This window comes from Pseudophryne corroboree, chromosome 8, assembly GCF_028390025.1.
Source record: "Pseudophryne corroboree isolate aPseCor3 chromosome 8, aPseCor3.hap2, whole genome shotgun sequence".
Lineage (NCBI taxonomy): Eukaryota > Metazoa > Chordata > Amphibia > Anura > Myobatrachidae > Pseudophryne > Pseudophryne corroboree.
In genome coordinates this window covers 298,439,350-298,457,074 of record NC_086451.1, presented here as the reverse complement: position 1 = coordinate 298,457,074, position 17,725 = coordinate 298,439,350, and the positions used below count along the sequence as shown (strand labels likewise).

Sequence of the window (17,725 nt, the reverse complement as noted above, 5' to 3'; positions counted from 1 at the left end):
ACACAGGAATGACCGGGTGAAAAGTTGTAAATGTATTCGTGAAAATCTTTTTCTCTTTTCTCACTCTCTATCCCCATCTCTGACGAGTATTGGTAAGAATTCACACATTGCATACCCACTTGGTCCTTGCAGAAGTCTACCAAACCCCAGCATGACCTATCCGCCACTATGTATTCTGGCCAGATACAGACAGTGGAGTAATGCAAGTGCTGGTGGGGAGGGACTGCTCAAGGAGACCAGTAGATACATAGATATGACAGCCTAATAAGTCTGACAATGTTTTTCTAATGCTAACAATGTTTTCTTACAATGTTTAAAAATGCTTTGTTTCTCTTTTCTTATTGATGGTTATTGTCGAGTTATGTAATGTATATATGCACATGAATTGTTCTCTATCTCTTTTGTTTTTTTTTATTTTCTCTCTCTTCTCACTCATGTTTCCATGGTTTAAAGATGGTATGTCACCCCTCAGTTGGACCAATGGTAATGCCAGATTTTTTTTTTTCTCCTTACAGAAAGATCGCCGGTTAGGAAGGAATATTGCATCGCCAGAATGTTCGTTTGGAAGACTGAGAGACAGCACCTTTTGAGAGGACAGCAGAACAAGAAGAACAACAAAACGAGAGAACTTATTATCGTAACGAGTTCTCTCCCCCTCAAACTGATTTTCTTATACCCCCTTTACAAATTTCTTCTTTTCTCCTCCTGTAAGATGGACTTGCCCCAAGAGACTGTGATATGGATTTTCCTGTTGACCATGATGTTGACCAGAGCAGTCTGTTTCGGTGAGAGTACCAGTGAGGTCGAGAAAGGATCCAGAAAGGTCCTGATGACTGAGACGGAGGTGTAAATTTCCAATAGCAACCCAATCACCAAGCAAAGGCGAGTACCGGGCACGATCTAACAACCATGTTATTTGTAAACAACTGTGAAGGAATGTTAGTTCAAAAAGAAAGTTGTATCTGTAGGCTCTGTAACAAAGAAATGCCAATCTAGTTTTAATATCCATATGGACCGGCATCCATTGAGTGACTATCACTCCTTAGTGGGTAACGTATTAAACAAGACCGATTGTTGGGTATGCTCTCAAGTACCTCAGGGTCACAGCAAATCAGGGCTAGTACCATTTCCTTTAACGTTAGGGGAGGTACTTGAGCTAAGTGGTGGGAGACCGGTGGACCGGAGGTTTAACATCTCCAGCCCTCCTAGTTTGAAGCTCCACCAATACCATGTGGATAGGTCCCTCATATGTTTTAACATCTCCAATCCTAGAAAACCGGGAAATTGGGAAGTGTCATGGAGCAACCTTACCATGACCTTTTCACACAGAGCAGATAGAATGCCTACAGATACAGAGCTCGTACGCCACATAGCCAGTAGAGGAAAATCTTTTCGGTATCGATATACCTTAGGAAATAGGATTACTAAAGTTGGAGAGGTATCACCAGGATACTGTGCACATATCGTACAAACTGATACGTGCATTAGACAGATGGAAGAATTAGGGTCAGGAGATTTCACCTGGAAGGTTTGTAACATGGTCATGTCCTTCTCCGTCCCTTATGTTCTCCCCGATGATGCATATTTCATATGCGGGAGAAAGGCGTACAAGTGGCTTGCCCCAAACTCTGAAGGATTGTGTTATATTGGAAAAGTATTGCCTGAAGTGATGACTGTAACACATGACAAAATGAAAGACATACACCGTGGTGCCCAAGCTCCTTATACTCACACTCACTACGAACACCGAGTTAAAAGACACCTGTCAGAAAGGTTAGAGCATCCGGCCTCTGATCTTATCCATGAATCCACCGGGATTCAGGTTCTGGTAGCGTTAGATTTCACTCGTACCGCTCGAGGAGTGATGAATTATAAATACATTTCCGCACTCGCCAATTTGTTAGATAATATCACTGAAATGTATGATGACACGTTTAGATACACCGGAAGAGAACTCCAAGCTTACAAAACGGAACTAGTTCAGCATAGGATGGTTCTTAATTACCTTACAGCAGTAACAGGCGGATATTGTGTTACATTGGCAACACAGTACGGCATAAAGTGTTGCACGTACATCACAAATAGTACCGAGGATCCGGTAGAGGTCATAGACCAAAAGATGGATGATATTCTGCAATTAAAATGGGAATTTCGTCGAAAACACAATCTCACCCTTGTTGCTGTAGGTAATGAGCTGACTGGTTGGGTGTCATGGTTGAACCCGCGAAATTGGTTCTCCGGTTTGGGAGAGTGGGCTCAAGGAGTCATAATGGATGTTGGAAAGTTTCTACTGTGTATCTTGGGTGTCGTTATATCGATTGGATTGATATTTAGATGCGGGCAGGCTTTGACGAAGTGTAAACAAAGTACGAAAGTGATGAGCTTGAGGAGTGAGGAAACTGTAATTAACCTGGATTTGATTTATGACCCAATGCTAGAAACCATGACGTAATGATGTAATGAGTATACGGTCCGTCTTTCACCCATTTCTATGTTTTCCTCCGAGGTACAAAGACCCACGTAGACGAAGGATTTGATGAGCCAAGGGGCCGACAACGGAAAGATGGAAAGAGGAAGAGCAGACGACCTGATATACAAGATTTTGATGGACAATGCCATGGGTACCCCAGTTTCCCTAGGAACTTTAAAATCACGCTAGCCCAACATTTTTTTGTAAATCCATGGACGTTGATTGCTTTACTCACGATTTATGAGCAAAAGCACAAAGAAGAAGACTCCAAGCAAATGACACCAATCAAGACCTCAATCGACGAATGTACATTTCCCTGGCATAGAATATCATTGCATTTTCCATAAGTGTTCTTTATCTTCATCTCTACAACCCTCAGGTAATGACACACATAGTCGATAGGGAATACAGGCACAGATATCAGCAACCACATACCTCCCCCATTCATGTATCATCAACTAAAATGTGCATCCCCATTTTGTTGCAACCACAGCCGAAATGAGCTCGGTAGAGTTTGACAGCCCATCCACAGACCCTTAGTACGGGATAAGAAGGAATTCAAATGTATACTTCGCAATACCTCGAAGCTTGATTTACCACACGTACGGCACGATGATACATGACCCCCCCAAACATGGACTCATACACACATGCTTCTACTTTCTCACTAGGTCATACCCTCTTCACACCTTCTCCTCTCTCCTCCCCTACCCAACCATGGAAATCAATTAACCCCTGACTTACATTTTTCTCCTTAAATGTTTTGTGGCAGTTATTATTGACTGCCAAAGGGTGGACTGTCGAAGTCAGAAAAAATGTCTTAATGCACACTGCCATATTTGCACCGCACACTGGTCCGTGCTGCGCATGCGTACGCTCTCCCGTGGAAGCGCATACCCGCAATAGCGTGCACTCGCACGCGCAGTATGCGCATTTACGGTAGAGTTTATGTGATCGTAGCGTGCGACTCATTCGTTACAAATATTCACAATTAATGTATTTCATAGATCATGTTCCCCTCAATAGTTTCTGTAAGTTTGGTTTAGATAGAATGTCCCTGAGCGGAGGAATCCCTCTTTGTATTGCACGAAGGGTCTAACAGGAGTCATACAGCAGTGTTTGATACCCATCGGAAGAGTATTTAATTAGCAATATTCCGGTGTTGGTTTGGAGCGTATTAATCGCTCGTGCGAATAGTTATGGACATAAGAAGTTTATGTCCATTTCTATGATTTGCACATACTCAGGTATGCGGCGGGAAACCCAGTTCCCCACCCACCTGAGCTGTTGGAAATCAGCACAGCCCACCTGTATGAATCAACCTATGACCTTTGGTTACAGTACAGGGCCGAATTCCTGTGTCCAATAAACTGTAGGATTGTAGGGACTAGGAGATTGCATTGTGTGTGGGGCATAAATAGGCAGACCAACCACTTCCAGCTCTCACTCTCTCATCAACGGTTATCTGCTGATAATCGGGAGCTGGATATCGAGGCGCTGGCGATCATACCCTTTGTGCGTAAGTTCTCTCCGTAATCATTGTCTTTCTGTGAGCCAATTCCTCTCTCTCTCTCTGTGTCTATCTCTCTCTCTCTCTATTTTCTCTTTTCTCTCATATCTCCCCTAGACTAAACTTTATAGTATTGTATTGTATTGTGTTAGACCAGGATAGTATTGTAGTTTATCCCTTAGTTAGGTGTTTGGTTAGGAAGTCTTTGTTATATTGTAGTGTATCATTTGTACTGTGTTACTCTTTTACAAGTATACTAGATATAATACAGATAATAGGCTTTGGAACCCTAAATCAGTATTTGTGTATTTACTATAGTGTTAAGTGTTCATTTGAGCGTCGGTGACGCTCAAACAGCTTTGTAGGTAGTCAGGTTACACAAGGTTGCATTTACACCCTGTACTCACATTAAGGTATTCTGTGTGTTTCATTGGTATAAGGTTTAATATCAAGGTAAAGTGTTGTAAGCGTCTGCATCGCTGGTGACCTCCTCGTGGTCTCTAGCGTACACTACGTAACAGCGAATCTTTCCCCTAGACTTAACCAATAACGTGTCCTGTGATCACTGGGCCGCGAGCGAACGTGACGCTTGAGCGTCTCGCCTACGGCTGAGCGATCGCTACGCAGATAGCGTACCATTACGGTACTTCTTAAGTAAACAGCGTACAGTGTTCTTAGCTTCATAAGGGTTGGTTATACGACAAAGGAATTTAGCATTGTCAACTCCAACCCGTTTGTGGTACTGAAGCTGAACGGTTCGGTAAGACCCATTCTGAATCTAAAGTCCTTGAACCCTTACCTAAAGGTTTTCAAGTTCAAAATGGAATCCTTGAGAGCAGCGATTGTGGTCCTGGAAAGGAATTCATGGTTTCCTTGGCTATCAAGGACGCCTACCTTCATATTCCAATGTGGCCACCTCATCAGGCTTATCTGAGGTTTGCCCTACTTGACGATCACTACCAGTTCCAGGCACTACCCTTCAGCCTGTCCACAGCTCCGAGGGTATTCACAAAGGTAATGGCGTAGATGATGATCCAGCTCCGGGTCCAGGAGGTCAATGTTGTCCCTTACCTGGACAATCTCCTGATAAAAGCAAGATCCGGGGAGCTTTTATTGCTCCATATCGACCGCACTATCCAACTTCTGTCATACCATGGGTGGATTCTCAATTTACAGAAGTCCTACCTGCAGCCAGAAAGAAATGCAAGAGCAATGTCAGCAATCTTAATTCCGGGAGTGGACAACTGGGAAGCGGATTTCCTGAGTCGTCACGATCTCCACCAGGGGGAGTGGGGTCTCCACCATCAGGTGTTTGAGAAGATCATCAACCGGTGGGGCTGCCCACAAATAGACATGATGGTTTCTCTACTCAACAAGAGGCTTCACTTGTATTGCTCACGAACCAGGAACCCTCAGGCAAGGGCAGTAGATGCACTGACGTCGCCTTGGCCTTACCGGCTGGTCTACCTGTTTCCTCCGATTCTGTTGCTCCCAAGGGTGCTCAAGCAAATCAGAAATCAGGGAGTCCAGGCAATTCTGATTCCCCCCGGACTGGCCTCTGAGGGCGTGGTATGCGGATCTTCTGAACATGTCCGTCGAAGACCTTTGGCCTCTACCACTAAGAAGAGGTCTTCTTCAACAAGGACCGTTCGTCTACCCAGACTTACAGCGACTTCGTTTGACGGCATGGAGGTTGAGCGGAACATCCTAGTTCACAAGGGCCTTTCCAAGAAGGTTGTTGCTACCATGGTTCAGGCCCGGAAACCTGTGACGTCAAAACACTATAATCATATCTGGAGAAGATATGTCTCTTGGTGCGAGGAACGCACGTATCCGCCTGCAGAGTTCCACTTGGGACGTTTCCTACGTTTCCTGCAGGCTAGTGTTGATAAGGGCTTACACCTGGGTTCCGTTAAGGTCCAGATTTCAGCTCTCTCATTTTTCTTTCAGAAGAAATTGGCAGTGTTGCCAGAAGTTCAGACCTTCTTGCAAGGGGTGCTCCACATACAACCTCCTCTTTTGCCGCCTACGGCACCCTGGGATTTGAATGTGGTGTTGGAATTTCTACAGTCCTCCTGGTTTGATCCTACTGGTTTGAACCTCTGATGACGGTAGAAGACAAGTACCTCACGTGGAAGACTGTGATGTTACTGGCCCTGGCTTCTGCTAGACGTGTCTCAGAATTGGGGGCCTTATCGTGTAAAAGTCCCTACTTGGTCTTTTACGAGGACAGAATGGAGCTCAGGACTAGGCACTTGAATCAGCCTATTGTGGTTCCGTCCAGTTCTGGCACTTCTGCTCCTCCGGAGGCATTGGATGCTGTGCGAGCCTTGAAGATCTATGTCAAGCGAACAGCTCAGATCAGAAAGATGGATTCCTTGTTCGCGCTCTACGATGTGCAGAAAAAAGATTGCCCTGCTTCAAAGCAGTCCATTGCTCGTTGGCTTAGGCTTACTATCCAACAGGCCTATGTGTCGGCAGCCTTACCTGTTCCTAAGTCTCTGAAGGCCCACTCTGCAAGATCGGTGGGCTCTTCCTGGGCGGCTGCCCGTGGAGTCTCGGCCTTTCAATTATGCCGAGCTGCTACCTGGTCGGGAAAGAACACGTTTGTTAAGTTCTACAGGTTTGATCTCCTGGCCAAAGAGGATACCCAGTTTGGGCAGGCGGTGCTTCAGCAGTCTCCGCACGTTCTGGAAGCTTTGAGACGTCCCCATCGGACTAAGTCTCCCCAATAGGGGTCATTCTGAGTTGATTGCATGTAGCAACTTTTTGCTGCTCGTGCGATCAACCTGACACCACCTATGGGGGAGTGTATTTTAGCATAGGAGGGCTGCGGACGCTTGTGCAGCCCTGCTATGCTAAAAAAGTTTCACATAAAACAAGACCAGCCCTAGACCTACTTACCATTTGCGACGGATCCAGCGACGCAGGTCCTGGATTTGACGTCAGACATCCGCCCTCAAAACGCCTGGACACGCCTGCGTTCGCTGGACCACTCCCCAGAAAACTGTCAGTTGACGCCCCGACACTCCTTCCTCCTGTCAGTCTTCTTGCGGTCACCGCTGCGACCGCTTTCTTCGTTCCCAGCGTCATTGCCCGGCGACGGTGCGCGTGCGCAATTCGCAGTTCCGACCCGATCGCACAGCTGCGAAGAAGTGCAGCGTGCGATCGGGTCGGCATGACCCACTATATCCCTTATGGATACTAGAGAAAATAGGATTTTAATTACCTACCGGTAAATCCTTTTCTCGTAGTCCATAAGGGATATTGGTTGTTGTTGTTACTGGTTGTTGCATGTCAGTGGTGTACTGGTGTATAAATCTTACCACTCATTGTTGTTATGTTCCTTCTCTCATATATGTCCTTTCTCCTTCGGGCACTGTTTTACCTATAACTGCCTGTGGGTGGGGGCATAGAGGGGAGGAGCCAGCACACCCAGTGAAGAAATGTTACAGTGCACCGATTCCTTTGGACCCAGTCTATACCCCATCGTACTAAGTCTTCCCAATATCCCTTATGGACTACGAGAAAAGGTTTTACCGGTAGGTAATTTAAATCCTATTTATGCAGTTGTCATTGGGAGATATCAGTGTATTTAACATGCTACTAAATCTGAGACACAGGTTCATCATATGTGGCTATATCGTCTCTCATTCACTAAGTGTGTGATTGTCAAACAAGAACATAACAAAATGCTTCCCATTGTCAATATAATGTCTTCATATACACTGAAGTGACAAAATTCATGGGATAGGTGCCCAGTATTGTGCAGGACCCCCTCTAGCGCGTCGAAGTACAGCAACTCATCGTGGCTTCTATTCCACAAGTGAACGGAGAACCTCTGGAGACATGTTGACACATGCCATCTGGATAGCTTTCCACGGCTCCCTGATATTTGTAGGTGCAGGATCTTGAGTGCGAATGGAACTCTCCACCACATTCCATAAATGCTTTATTGGGTGCTACGGGCAAAGTGCCTCGCTGCGCTCGGCACGGGTTACCTTTCCCAATTGTAGTCCACATGGATCGTAAAGTATGAAAAAGTTTTTTTTTTTTAAAGTGAAAAACTCATGTCGACCTTTTGTCATGTCGACCTAGTACATGTCGACCTAGAGACCATGTCGACCTACTTACTGTCGACCAATAGTGGTCGACCTAGACATTGTCGACCTAAGTCTTGTCGACCTAGTGACCGGATACCATTAGAACCTATAAGTTCTGTATATACACTCTACAGAAAATGTTTCTAGCTTGGCTAAGGGCTGCAGTGATAAAACCACTAAAGTGCCATTTTTCTTTACTTAAGATCAGGATATAATTAAATATACTATTAGATAAATGTCCTGATTGGATATAGAGCAGCAAATGAGAAAACTCAATCTCTAGCTTTAATATTGAAATGTACTTCTGTTTTTCTCCATAGATGCAGTTTTTCAGAGCAGCACGTTGGATCGAAAAAACCCTGTTCCGCCCCTGGGCCAAGATCTTACAGATGGGGAATTGGTGGAATATCTCATATAAGCCAGATATTTTTTACTTTAACTATTGTGATATTTATAGGACGATCTTCTCTTACGCATATTTATACATATTTGAAAATTAAGCAGAGAAAAGTTGTTGGGTTTTTTCTCCCCCGACTCCTGCAAACTTAACATTTTATATTTGTAAATAAAGTTATTGCATTTTGTACAGAAATGAAGGGACCTGAATTTGCAGGGTTAACTTTGTAATTTATGGCAAAGAGCCTCTGAGAGCTACCCCTAAAGCACATAGCAGATCTGCTGGCAGAGGACTTGGTACCCAGCCTTGTTTGGTGACAGGGCATATTTTATCTACAGATGTGGGACATGTATGATAACCTCCATTTTTCCAGCAGAAGATGTACTCAGGCTGCAGTTCCACTTGTTCAGAGAATGGCAGCACGTAACTGCTTTGAAGTATACAGAGTTACAAGGGTAGTAGTTTAAAGGATAGTTTAGGATACACAAAAACACAAATGGACCTTTAGATTGTGGTTATTTTTTATTTGTCTTTGTTAAAAAAACCAATGTAAAATATTGACACTGTAGAGTATAACAATTATCATTTCACACTAGCATGCCTGTTATTAATCCTTCATAGCATACTGTTTCTTAATATCAACATTCCAATGTTCCATTTATTTACATTGTGGATTGCAGGGATAACACTAACTGCAAATTTGTGTTTAGTCCATAAACCTATATTTACACGTGTTTGCTATGACCACCTGCTTCATTCCATCAGAGACTAGTGTGGTTATGTTAATGTGTTGCTATCTGTTCTCCTAACTTCTGGTACTGGTATTCATCAAACCGAAAATACATTCATACCGCTTTTAGACCAACTGAAGCGGGTCGCAGCTGGGAGCCCTGACACGGGAGCTACCCTGCTGCGACCTGCTTCAGCCCCCATTTACACCGGAGTCACCAGCCCACCATATTGCTGCGTTGGTGACGTTGCCGGTGATGCGATGGGGGCGGTGCTTGGAGATCACATAATCTCCAAGCGGCGCCCCTGCACATAGAGTGTAAACGGGAAGCCGGGTCGCGCGATTCGGCTCCCGTTTACACTGCACAGTTTGCCGGGTTAAACACGTGTTCAACCCCGCAAACTACCCGAGTTGGAATACCGGGTCACTCGATCCGGATTATTCCAACTCTGCCCGTTTACACTGAGCAGCAACACGGGTTATGCACGTTCATGTGCAATAACCCGTGTTACATGCTGCCGGTGTAAAAGGGGTATCAGTGAACACATTCAAAGAAATCTGGATACACAATAATGGGGCAGATGTATTAAGCCTGGAGAAGGCATAAAGAAGTGATGAAGCAGGATAAGTACAAGGTGATAACGCACCAGCCAATCAGCTCTTAGCTGTCAGTTTTCAAATCCGTAATGATTGGCTGGTGTGTTATCACCTTGCGCTTATCACTGGTTTGTCGCTTCTTTATCCCATCTCCAGGTTAATACATCTGCCACATATTTTTTATTTAGTGTAGAAATACATAGAAAGCTGTCATATGCAACACATAAATATTGTCCATTGCAAAAAGGATTACAGTATCTCTCAGCCATGTTTCATACCTCTCTGGTTAGGGTCACAAAGGGTGTTCTGTTTTAAAATAATTTAATATAATTAGTATAGCTAGTGGTTACATGGAAATAATAGTAAAGTGTGCCTGTCTTCCACACACAGCAAATACGGCTATTTGGTGGGCTAAATCAACGCTTAAGAATGTAGTTTGCCCCTTGTTTCAGTGCCAGTCACATCACTGCAGAGACTTTGAGAATATTGCGCTAGCGTACAAAGTGTTGGCGTGCACTGTCGGATCGTAGAAGAAGTGGCAAGTTTTTACACATCCTCTGGTATGACTAAGTGCATACAAATAGGGATTTACTGTAGGTATCTCCCTAGTTTTTACACACAATATCTTTGTGACAATATTCGCCTTTTCCGTATCATCTCATGCGTCCTATTTGCCAGATAGTGTACAACCGTTAATATAATCCTATTTATAGTAATGGAATTTACTCCATGTGCATTAAGGTTCTATACTTTTCCAAAATTGTTTCTTCAAGTTAGATATTTCCACTGGCAAAGTCATAAACTAATAAGAAGAGCCTAAGTTATGATGTTTAATATATTTTGAAATATACTAGTTCAAATGAGTGTAATTCACAGCCTGCTGCAACTTGTGGCTTGTCTGGGCTCACTGGAAGTTGCCAACAGGCAAGAGCTGTTATATTTTGCTTCAACTTTGCTGCATTCCTAATGTTAAACCAATAAGGATTATAGTTACTAAAGTGTGTATTTTTTTTTTAGAAGTGAAGCTGTTACCCATAGCAACCAATCAGATTCTACTTATTCATCTCTAGCACCTTCTAGACGATAATAGCTATGATCTGATTGGTTGCTGTGGGCAACACCTCAACTTAAAAAAAAAGCTCAAATATACCCCTAAGACTCAGAAGATCAATACAACATAAACTACAAGGAATTATTTTATATTTGTGCTACATCATGTTTATGTAGCATCTCTACAAAACTCTTAAGCTGGGTACACACTGGAGCAATGGGACGATGTGCTGTTTTGTAATGACAGATCACCTACATCGCTCAGTGTGTACGGGTGATTTTGTGGTCGCTAGAGACGGTTGCTAGGTTTATGTGACTTTGTTTATGCTAATGAAGGACGGACCCTAATCGTTCTGTCCTTCATTAACTCATTCTAATGTGCACAAGCAATCCCCGCTCAAGGGCATTCATTCTGATGTCGGAACGAATACCCATCGCTCCAGTGTGTACCCAGCCTTAGGGGTAGATTTACTAAATGTCTTAACAAGGAAAATTGGAACTGTTGTCAGTAGCAACCAATTAGATAACCGCTTTCATTTATCCAGTGCACTCTAGAAAATAATAGCTGTAATCTGATGGGTTTACCTCCCATCTTTCCATTTTAGAAGTTTTAATAAATCTACTCCTTAGTGTGTTTTATTGCAGAAACCTAGAATGTTACCACTGCTGTTATCTGTTTAACTACATGTAACTACACTACAATGAAAATAAGTTTTTATGTTTTGTTTTATTTGTATAGATCATTTGAATGTCATCAATTTATGCATCTGCTTAAATTCTTAGCCCTGTTTTTGAAACTTCATTTTAGGCACATTTTGCTTATGTTATCACAAGAATTCTTATCCTTTTTGTCAACTTATTTCCCAACAGCTCCTCATTATATTCATATAGCTGCATTTAGAACTAATTTGTGTCGTTATCTACACAAACTCCTATACATATCACAAATCCATCTGTTGCCAAGATGCCAAGTTATATTAAATGATGCTTGATACCATGTAAGTTCAGCATGTTTTAAGGCATTACTCTTGGTTATATTTTCCATTATCATGAAATTATAAATGTTGTTATCCTAACAATTTACCTTATTTTCTCTAACGTCCTAGTGGATGCTGGGGACTCCGTCAGGACCATGGGGATAGCGGGCTCCGCAGGAGACAGGGCACATCTAAAAAGCTTTTTAGGTCACATGGTGTGTACTGGCTCCTCCCCCTATGACCCTCCTCCAAGCCTCAGTTAGGTTTTTGTGCCCGTCCGAGAAGGGTGCAAACTGGATGGCTCTCTTAAGGAGCTGTTTAGTAAAGTTTTTTTTAGGTTTCTAATCAGTGATTCCTGCTGGCGACAGGATCACTGCAACGAGGGACTTAGGGGAGAGACTTGCAACTCACCTGCGTGCAGGAGGATTGAAGTTTTAGGCTACTGGACACTGAGCTCCAGAGGGAGTCGGAACACAGGTCAGCCTGGGGTTCGTCCCGGAGCCGCGCCGCCGATCCCCCTTACAGACGCTGAAGAAAGACGGCGGAACGGAGGTCCGGAAACAGGCGGCAGAAGACTTCACAGTCTTCAGAGAGGTAGCGCACAGCACTGCAGCTGTGCGCCATTGTTGCTACACGGCTCACTGACACGGTCACGGAGGGTGCAGGGCGCTGCTGGGGGCGCCCTGGGCAGCAATATAAATACCTATTTGGCAAATAAATACATCACATATAGCCATTAAGGCTATATGTATGTATTTAACCCAGGCCAGTTTTCCTAATAACCGGGAGAAAAGCCCGCCGTGAAAGGGGCGGAGCTTATTCTCCTCAGCACTCAGCGCCATTTTCCTGACCAGCTCCGCTGGTGAGGAAGGCTCCCACTCTCCCCTGCACTACAGAAACAGGGTTAAAGAGAAGGGGGGCATAAATTGGCGATATAATTATATATTAAGAGCCCATATATAGAAACAACACCTTCTAGGGTTGTTATATACATTATGGCGCTTTTGGTGTGTGCTGGCAAACTCTCCCTCTGTCTCCCCAAAGGGCTAGTGGGTCCTGTCCTCTATCAGAGCATTCCCTGTATGTGTGTGCTGTAGGTCGGTACGTGTGTGTCGACATGTATGAGGAAAATGTTGGTGAGGAGACGGAGAAAATTGCCTGTAATGGTGATGTCACTCTCTAGGGAGTCGACACCAGAATGGATGGCTTACTTATGGAATTACGTGATAATGTCAACACGCTGCAAGCCGGTTGACGACATGAGACAGCCGGCGGACAAATTAGTATCGGTCCAGGCGTCTCAGACACCGTCAGGGGCTTGTAAAAACGCCCATTTACCTCAGTCGGTCGACAGACACTGACACGGACACTGACCCCAGTGTCGACGGTGAAGAAACAAACGTATTTTTCCTTTAGGGCCACAAGTTACATGTTAAGGGCAATGAAGGAGGTGTTACGTATTTCTGATACCACAAGTACCACAAATAAGGGTATTTTGTAGGGTGGGAATAAACTACTTGTAGTTTTGCCTGAATCAGATAAATTAAATGAAGTGTGTGATGATACGTGGGGTTCCTCCGACAGAAAGTTATGGGCGGTATACCCTTTTTCCCGCCAGTAGTAAGGGCGAGTTGGAAAACACACCTTAGGGTGGACAAGGCGCTCACACGCTTATAAAAAACATGGCGTTACCGTTTCCAGATACGGCCGCCCTCAAGGAGCCAGCTGATAGGAAGCTGGAAAATATCATAACAGTATATACACACATACTGGTGTTATACTACGACCAGCAATCGCCTCAGCCTGGATGTGCAGCGCTGAGGGGGCTTGGTCGGATTTCCTGACTGAAAATTTTGATACCCTTGACAGGGACAGGATTTTATTGTCTATAGAGCATTTTAAGGATGCATTTCTATATATGTGTGATGCGCAGAGGCATATTTGCATTCTGGCATCAAGAGTAAATGTGATGTACATATCTGCCAGACGAAGACACGACAGTGGTCAGGTGAGGCAGATTCCAGACGGCATATGGAAGTATTGCCGTATAAAGGGGCGGTCCATTGGACCTGGTGGCCATGGCAACAGCTGAAAAATCCACCTTTTGTTACCCCGAGTCACATATTGGCAGAAAAGGACACAGTCTTTTCAGTCTCAGTCCTTTCGTCCCCATACGGGCAGGCGGGCGAAGGCCAGTCATATCTGCCCAGGGGGAGAGGAAAGGGAAGAAGACTGCAGCAAGCAGCTCATTCCCAGGAACAGAAGCTCCTCACGGCTTCTGCCAAGTCCGCAGCATAACGCTGGGGCCGTACAAGCGGACTCAGGTGCGGTAGGGGGTCATCTCAAGAGTTTCAGCAACACTCGCAAGGGAACTCCGGGATCCTACATGTAATATCCCAGGTGTACATTGGAAATTCGAGACGTCTCCCCCTCACACAATTCACAGGCTGTATTCCCAGCAGGTGATAATCAAAGTACCCTTCTTACAACAAGGAAGGGGGTAGTATTCCACACTATATTGTGGTACTGAAGCCAACCGGCTCGGTGAGATCTGAAATATTTGAACACTTACATACAAGCGTTCAAATCAAGATGGAGTCACTCGGAGCAGTGATAGCGAACCAGGAAGAAGGGGACGATATGATGTCACTGGATATCAGGGACGTTTACCTACAGGTCCAAATTTGCCCTTCTCACCAAGGGTACTTCAGGTTCCTGGTACAGAACTGTCACTATCAGTTCAGACGCTGCCGTTTGGATTGTCCACGGCGCCCCGGGTCTTTACCAAGGTAATGGCCGGAATGATGATTTTTCTTAAAAGAAACATGGACGCTTTCCTGATAAGGGCAAGGTCCAGAGAACAGTTGGAGGTCGGAGTAGCACTATCTTAAGTAGTTCTACGACAGCACGAGTGGATTCTAAATATTCCAAAATCGCAGCTTTTTCCGACGACACGTCTACTGTTCCTAGGGAAGATTCTGGACACAGTCCAGAAAAACGTGTTTCTCCCAGTGGAGAAAACCAGGGAGTTATCCGAGCTAATCGGGATCCTCCTAAAACCAGGAAAAGTGTCAGTGCATCATTGCACAAGAGTCCTGGTAAAAATGGTGGCTTATTACGAAGCAATTCCATTCGGCAGATTTCCCGCAAGAACTCTTCAGTGGGATCTGCTGGACAAATGGTCCGGATCGCATCCTCAGATGCATCAGCGGATAACCCTATATCCAAGGAAAAGGGTGTCTCTCCTGTGGTGATTACAGAGTGCTCATCTTCTAGAGGGCCGCAGATTCGGCATTCAGGATTGGATGCCGGTGACCACGGAGGCCAGCCTGAGAGGCTGGGGAACAGTCACACAGGGAAAAAATTTCCAGGGAAGTGTGATTAAGTCTGGAGAATTCTCTCCGCATAAATAAGCTTAGAGCAAATTTATAATGCTCTAAACTTAGCTAGACCTCTGCTTCAAGGTCAGCCGGTATTGATCCAGTGGGATAACATCACGGCAGTCGCCCACGTAAACAGAAGGGCGGCACAAGAAGCAGGAGGGCAGTGAAAACTGCAAGGATTTTTCGCTAGGCGGAAAATCATGTGATAGCACTGTCAGCAGTGTTCTTTCCGGGAGTGGACGACTGGGAAGCAGACTTCCTCAGCAGGCATGACCTCCACCCGGGAGAGTGGAAACTTCATAGGGAAGTTTTTCAACATGATTGTGGACCGTTGGCAAATACCAAAGGTGGACATGATGGCGTCCCGCCCGAACAAAAAACGGGACAGGTATTCCGCCAGGTCATGAGACCTTCAGGCGATAGCTGTGGATGTTCTGGTAACACCGTGGGTGTACCAGTCTGTGTATGTGTTCCCTCCTCTGTTTCTCATAACCAGGGTATTGAGAATTATAAGACATAGAGGAGTATGAACTATACTAGTGGCTCCGGATTGACCAAGAGGGACTTGGTACCCGGAACTTCAAGAAATGCTCACAGAGGACTAAGGGCCTGGGGAGCTAAGAAGGGACTTGATTCAGCAAGTACCATGTCTATTCCAAGACTTACCGCGGCTGCGTTTGACGGCATGGCGGTTGAATGCCGGATCCTGAGGGGAAAAGGCATTCCATAAGAGGTCATACCTACCCTGGTCAAAGCCAGGAAGGAGGTGACCGCACAACGTCATCACCACATGTGGTGAAAATATGTTGCGTGGGTGAGGCCAGGAAGGCTCCACGACGGAAATTCAACTAGGTCGTTTTCTACACTTCCTGAAAACAGGAGTGTTTTGGACCTCAAATTGGGGTTCATTAACATTTAAATTTCGGCCCTGTAGATTTTCTTCCAGAAAGAATTGACTTCAGTTCCTGAAGTCCAGATTGTAAAGGATGTATTGCATATACAGCTTTTTTGTGCCCCTAGGGGCACCGTGAGATCTCAACATAGTGTTGGGATTTCTTAAAATCATATTGGTTTGAACCGCTCAAATCTGTGGATTTGAAATATCTCACATGGAAAGTGACCATGCTGTTGACAAATATCTCACATGGGAAGTGACCATGTTGTTAGCCCTGGCCTCGGCCAGGCGATTGTCAGAATGGGCGGCTTTGTCTTACAAAAGCCCATATTAAAATTTTCCATTTGAACAGGACAGAACTGGGACTCGTCTCCAGTTTCTTCATAAAGGGGTGTCAGCGTTTTCACCTGAAACAACCTCTTGTGGTGCCTGCGGCTACTAGGGACTTGGAGGACTCCAAGTTACTAGACGTGGTCAGGGCCCTAAAAATATATATATATATATATATATAGTTAGGACGGCTGGAGTCAGAAAGTCTGACTTGCTGTTTATACTGTATACACCCAACAAGCTGGGTGCTCATGCTTCTAAGCAGTCTATTGCACGCTGGATTTGTAGTACAATTCAGCTTGCACATTCTGTGGCAGGCCTGCCACAGACGAAATATGTAGATGCCCATTCCACAAGGAAGGTGGGCTCATCCTGGGCGGCTGCCCGAGGAGTCTCGGCATTACAACTTTGCCGAGCAGCTACGTGGTCAGGGGAGAACACGTTTGTAAAATTTTACAAATTTTGATACTCTGGCTAAGGAGGACCTGGAGTTCTCTCATTCGGTGCTGCAGAGTCATCCGCACTCTCCCGCCCGTTTGGGAGCTTTGGTATAATCCCCATGGTCCTGACGGAGTCCCCAGCATCCACTAGGACGTTAGAGAAAATAAGAATTTACTTACCGATAATTCTATTTCTCGTAGTCCGTAGTGGATGCTGGGCGCCCATCCCAAGTGCGGATTGTCTGCAATGCTTGTACATAGTTATTGTTACAAAAATCGGGTTATTACTATTGTTGTGAGCCATCTTTTCGGAGGCTACTTCGTTTTGTTATCATACTGTTAACTGGGTTCAGATCACAAGTTGTACGGTGTGATTGGTGTGGCTGGTATGAGTCTTACCCGGGATTCAAGATCCTTCCTTATTGTGTACGCTCGTCCGGGCACAGTACCTAACTGAGGCTTGGAGGAGGGTCATAGGGGGAGGAGCCAGTACACACCATGTGACCTAAAAAGCTTTTTAGATGTGCCCTGTCTCCTGCGGAGCCCGCTATCCCCATGGTCCTGACGGAGTCCCCAGCATCCACTACGGACTACGAGAAATAGAATTATCGGTAAGTAAATTCTTATTTACTGTAGGTGTTTGGTTCTAACAGTCTGCATACTGTCACCCTCATTAACTTTGTAATACATCCATCAGTAAGGAACAGGCCTCAAAATATATTGCCAGAATTTTCTTTTAATGTCCAAATGACCAGTTTAGAATTCCACATTCCCATATGTACATACAACGTTTATACAGTGTTGTATGTTTTAAGAACACTTTGCAGTTGACATTTTGGAGTG

General features: G+C 44.8%; 1 protein-coding gene across 1 annotated transcript in view; it reads left to right on the top strand.

The window, feature by feature from the left end:
• Positions 1-8,675, top strand: part of AMOT (angiomotin) — a 123,143-nt gene extending 114,468 nt beyond the window's left edge. The window contains exon 13 of the mRNA XM_063937329.1: positions 8,404-8,675. Coding sequence (XP_063793399.1) covers positions 8,404-8,501 — 98 coding nt within the window. The 3' untranslated portion in view covers positions 8,502-8,675. The remainder of the gene's footprint in view (positions 1-8,403) is intronic.
• Positions 8,676-17,725: the final 9,050 nt, after the last annotated feature.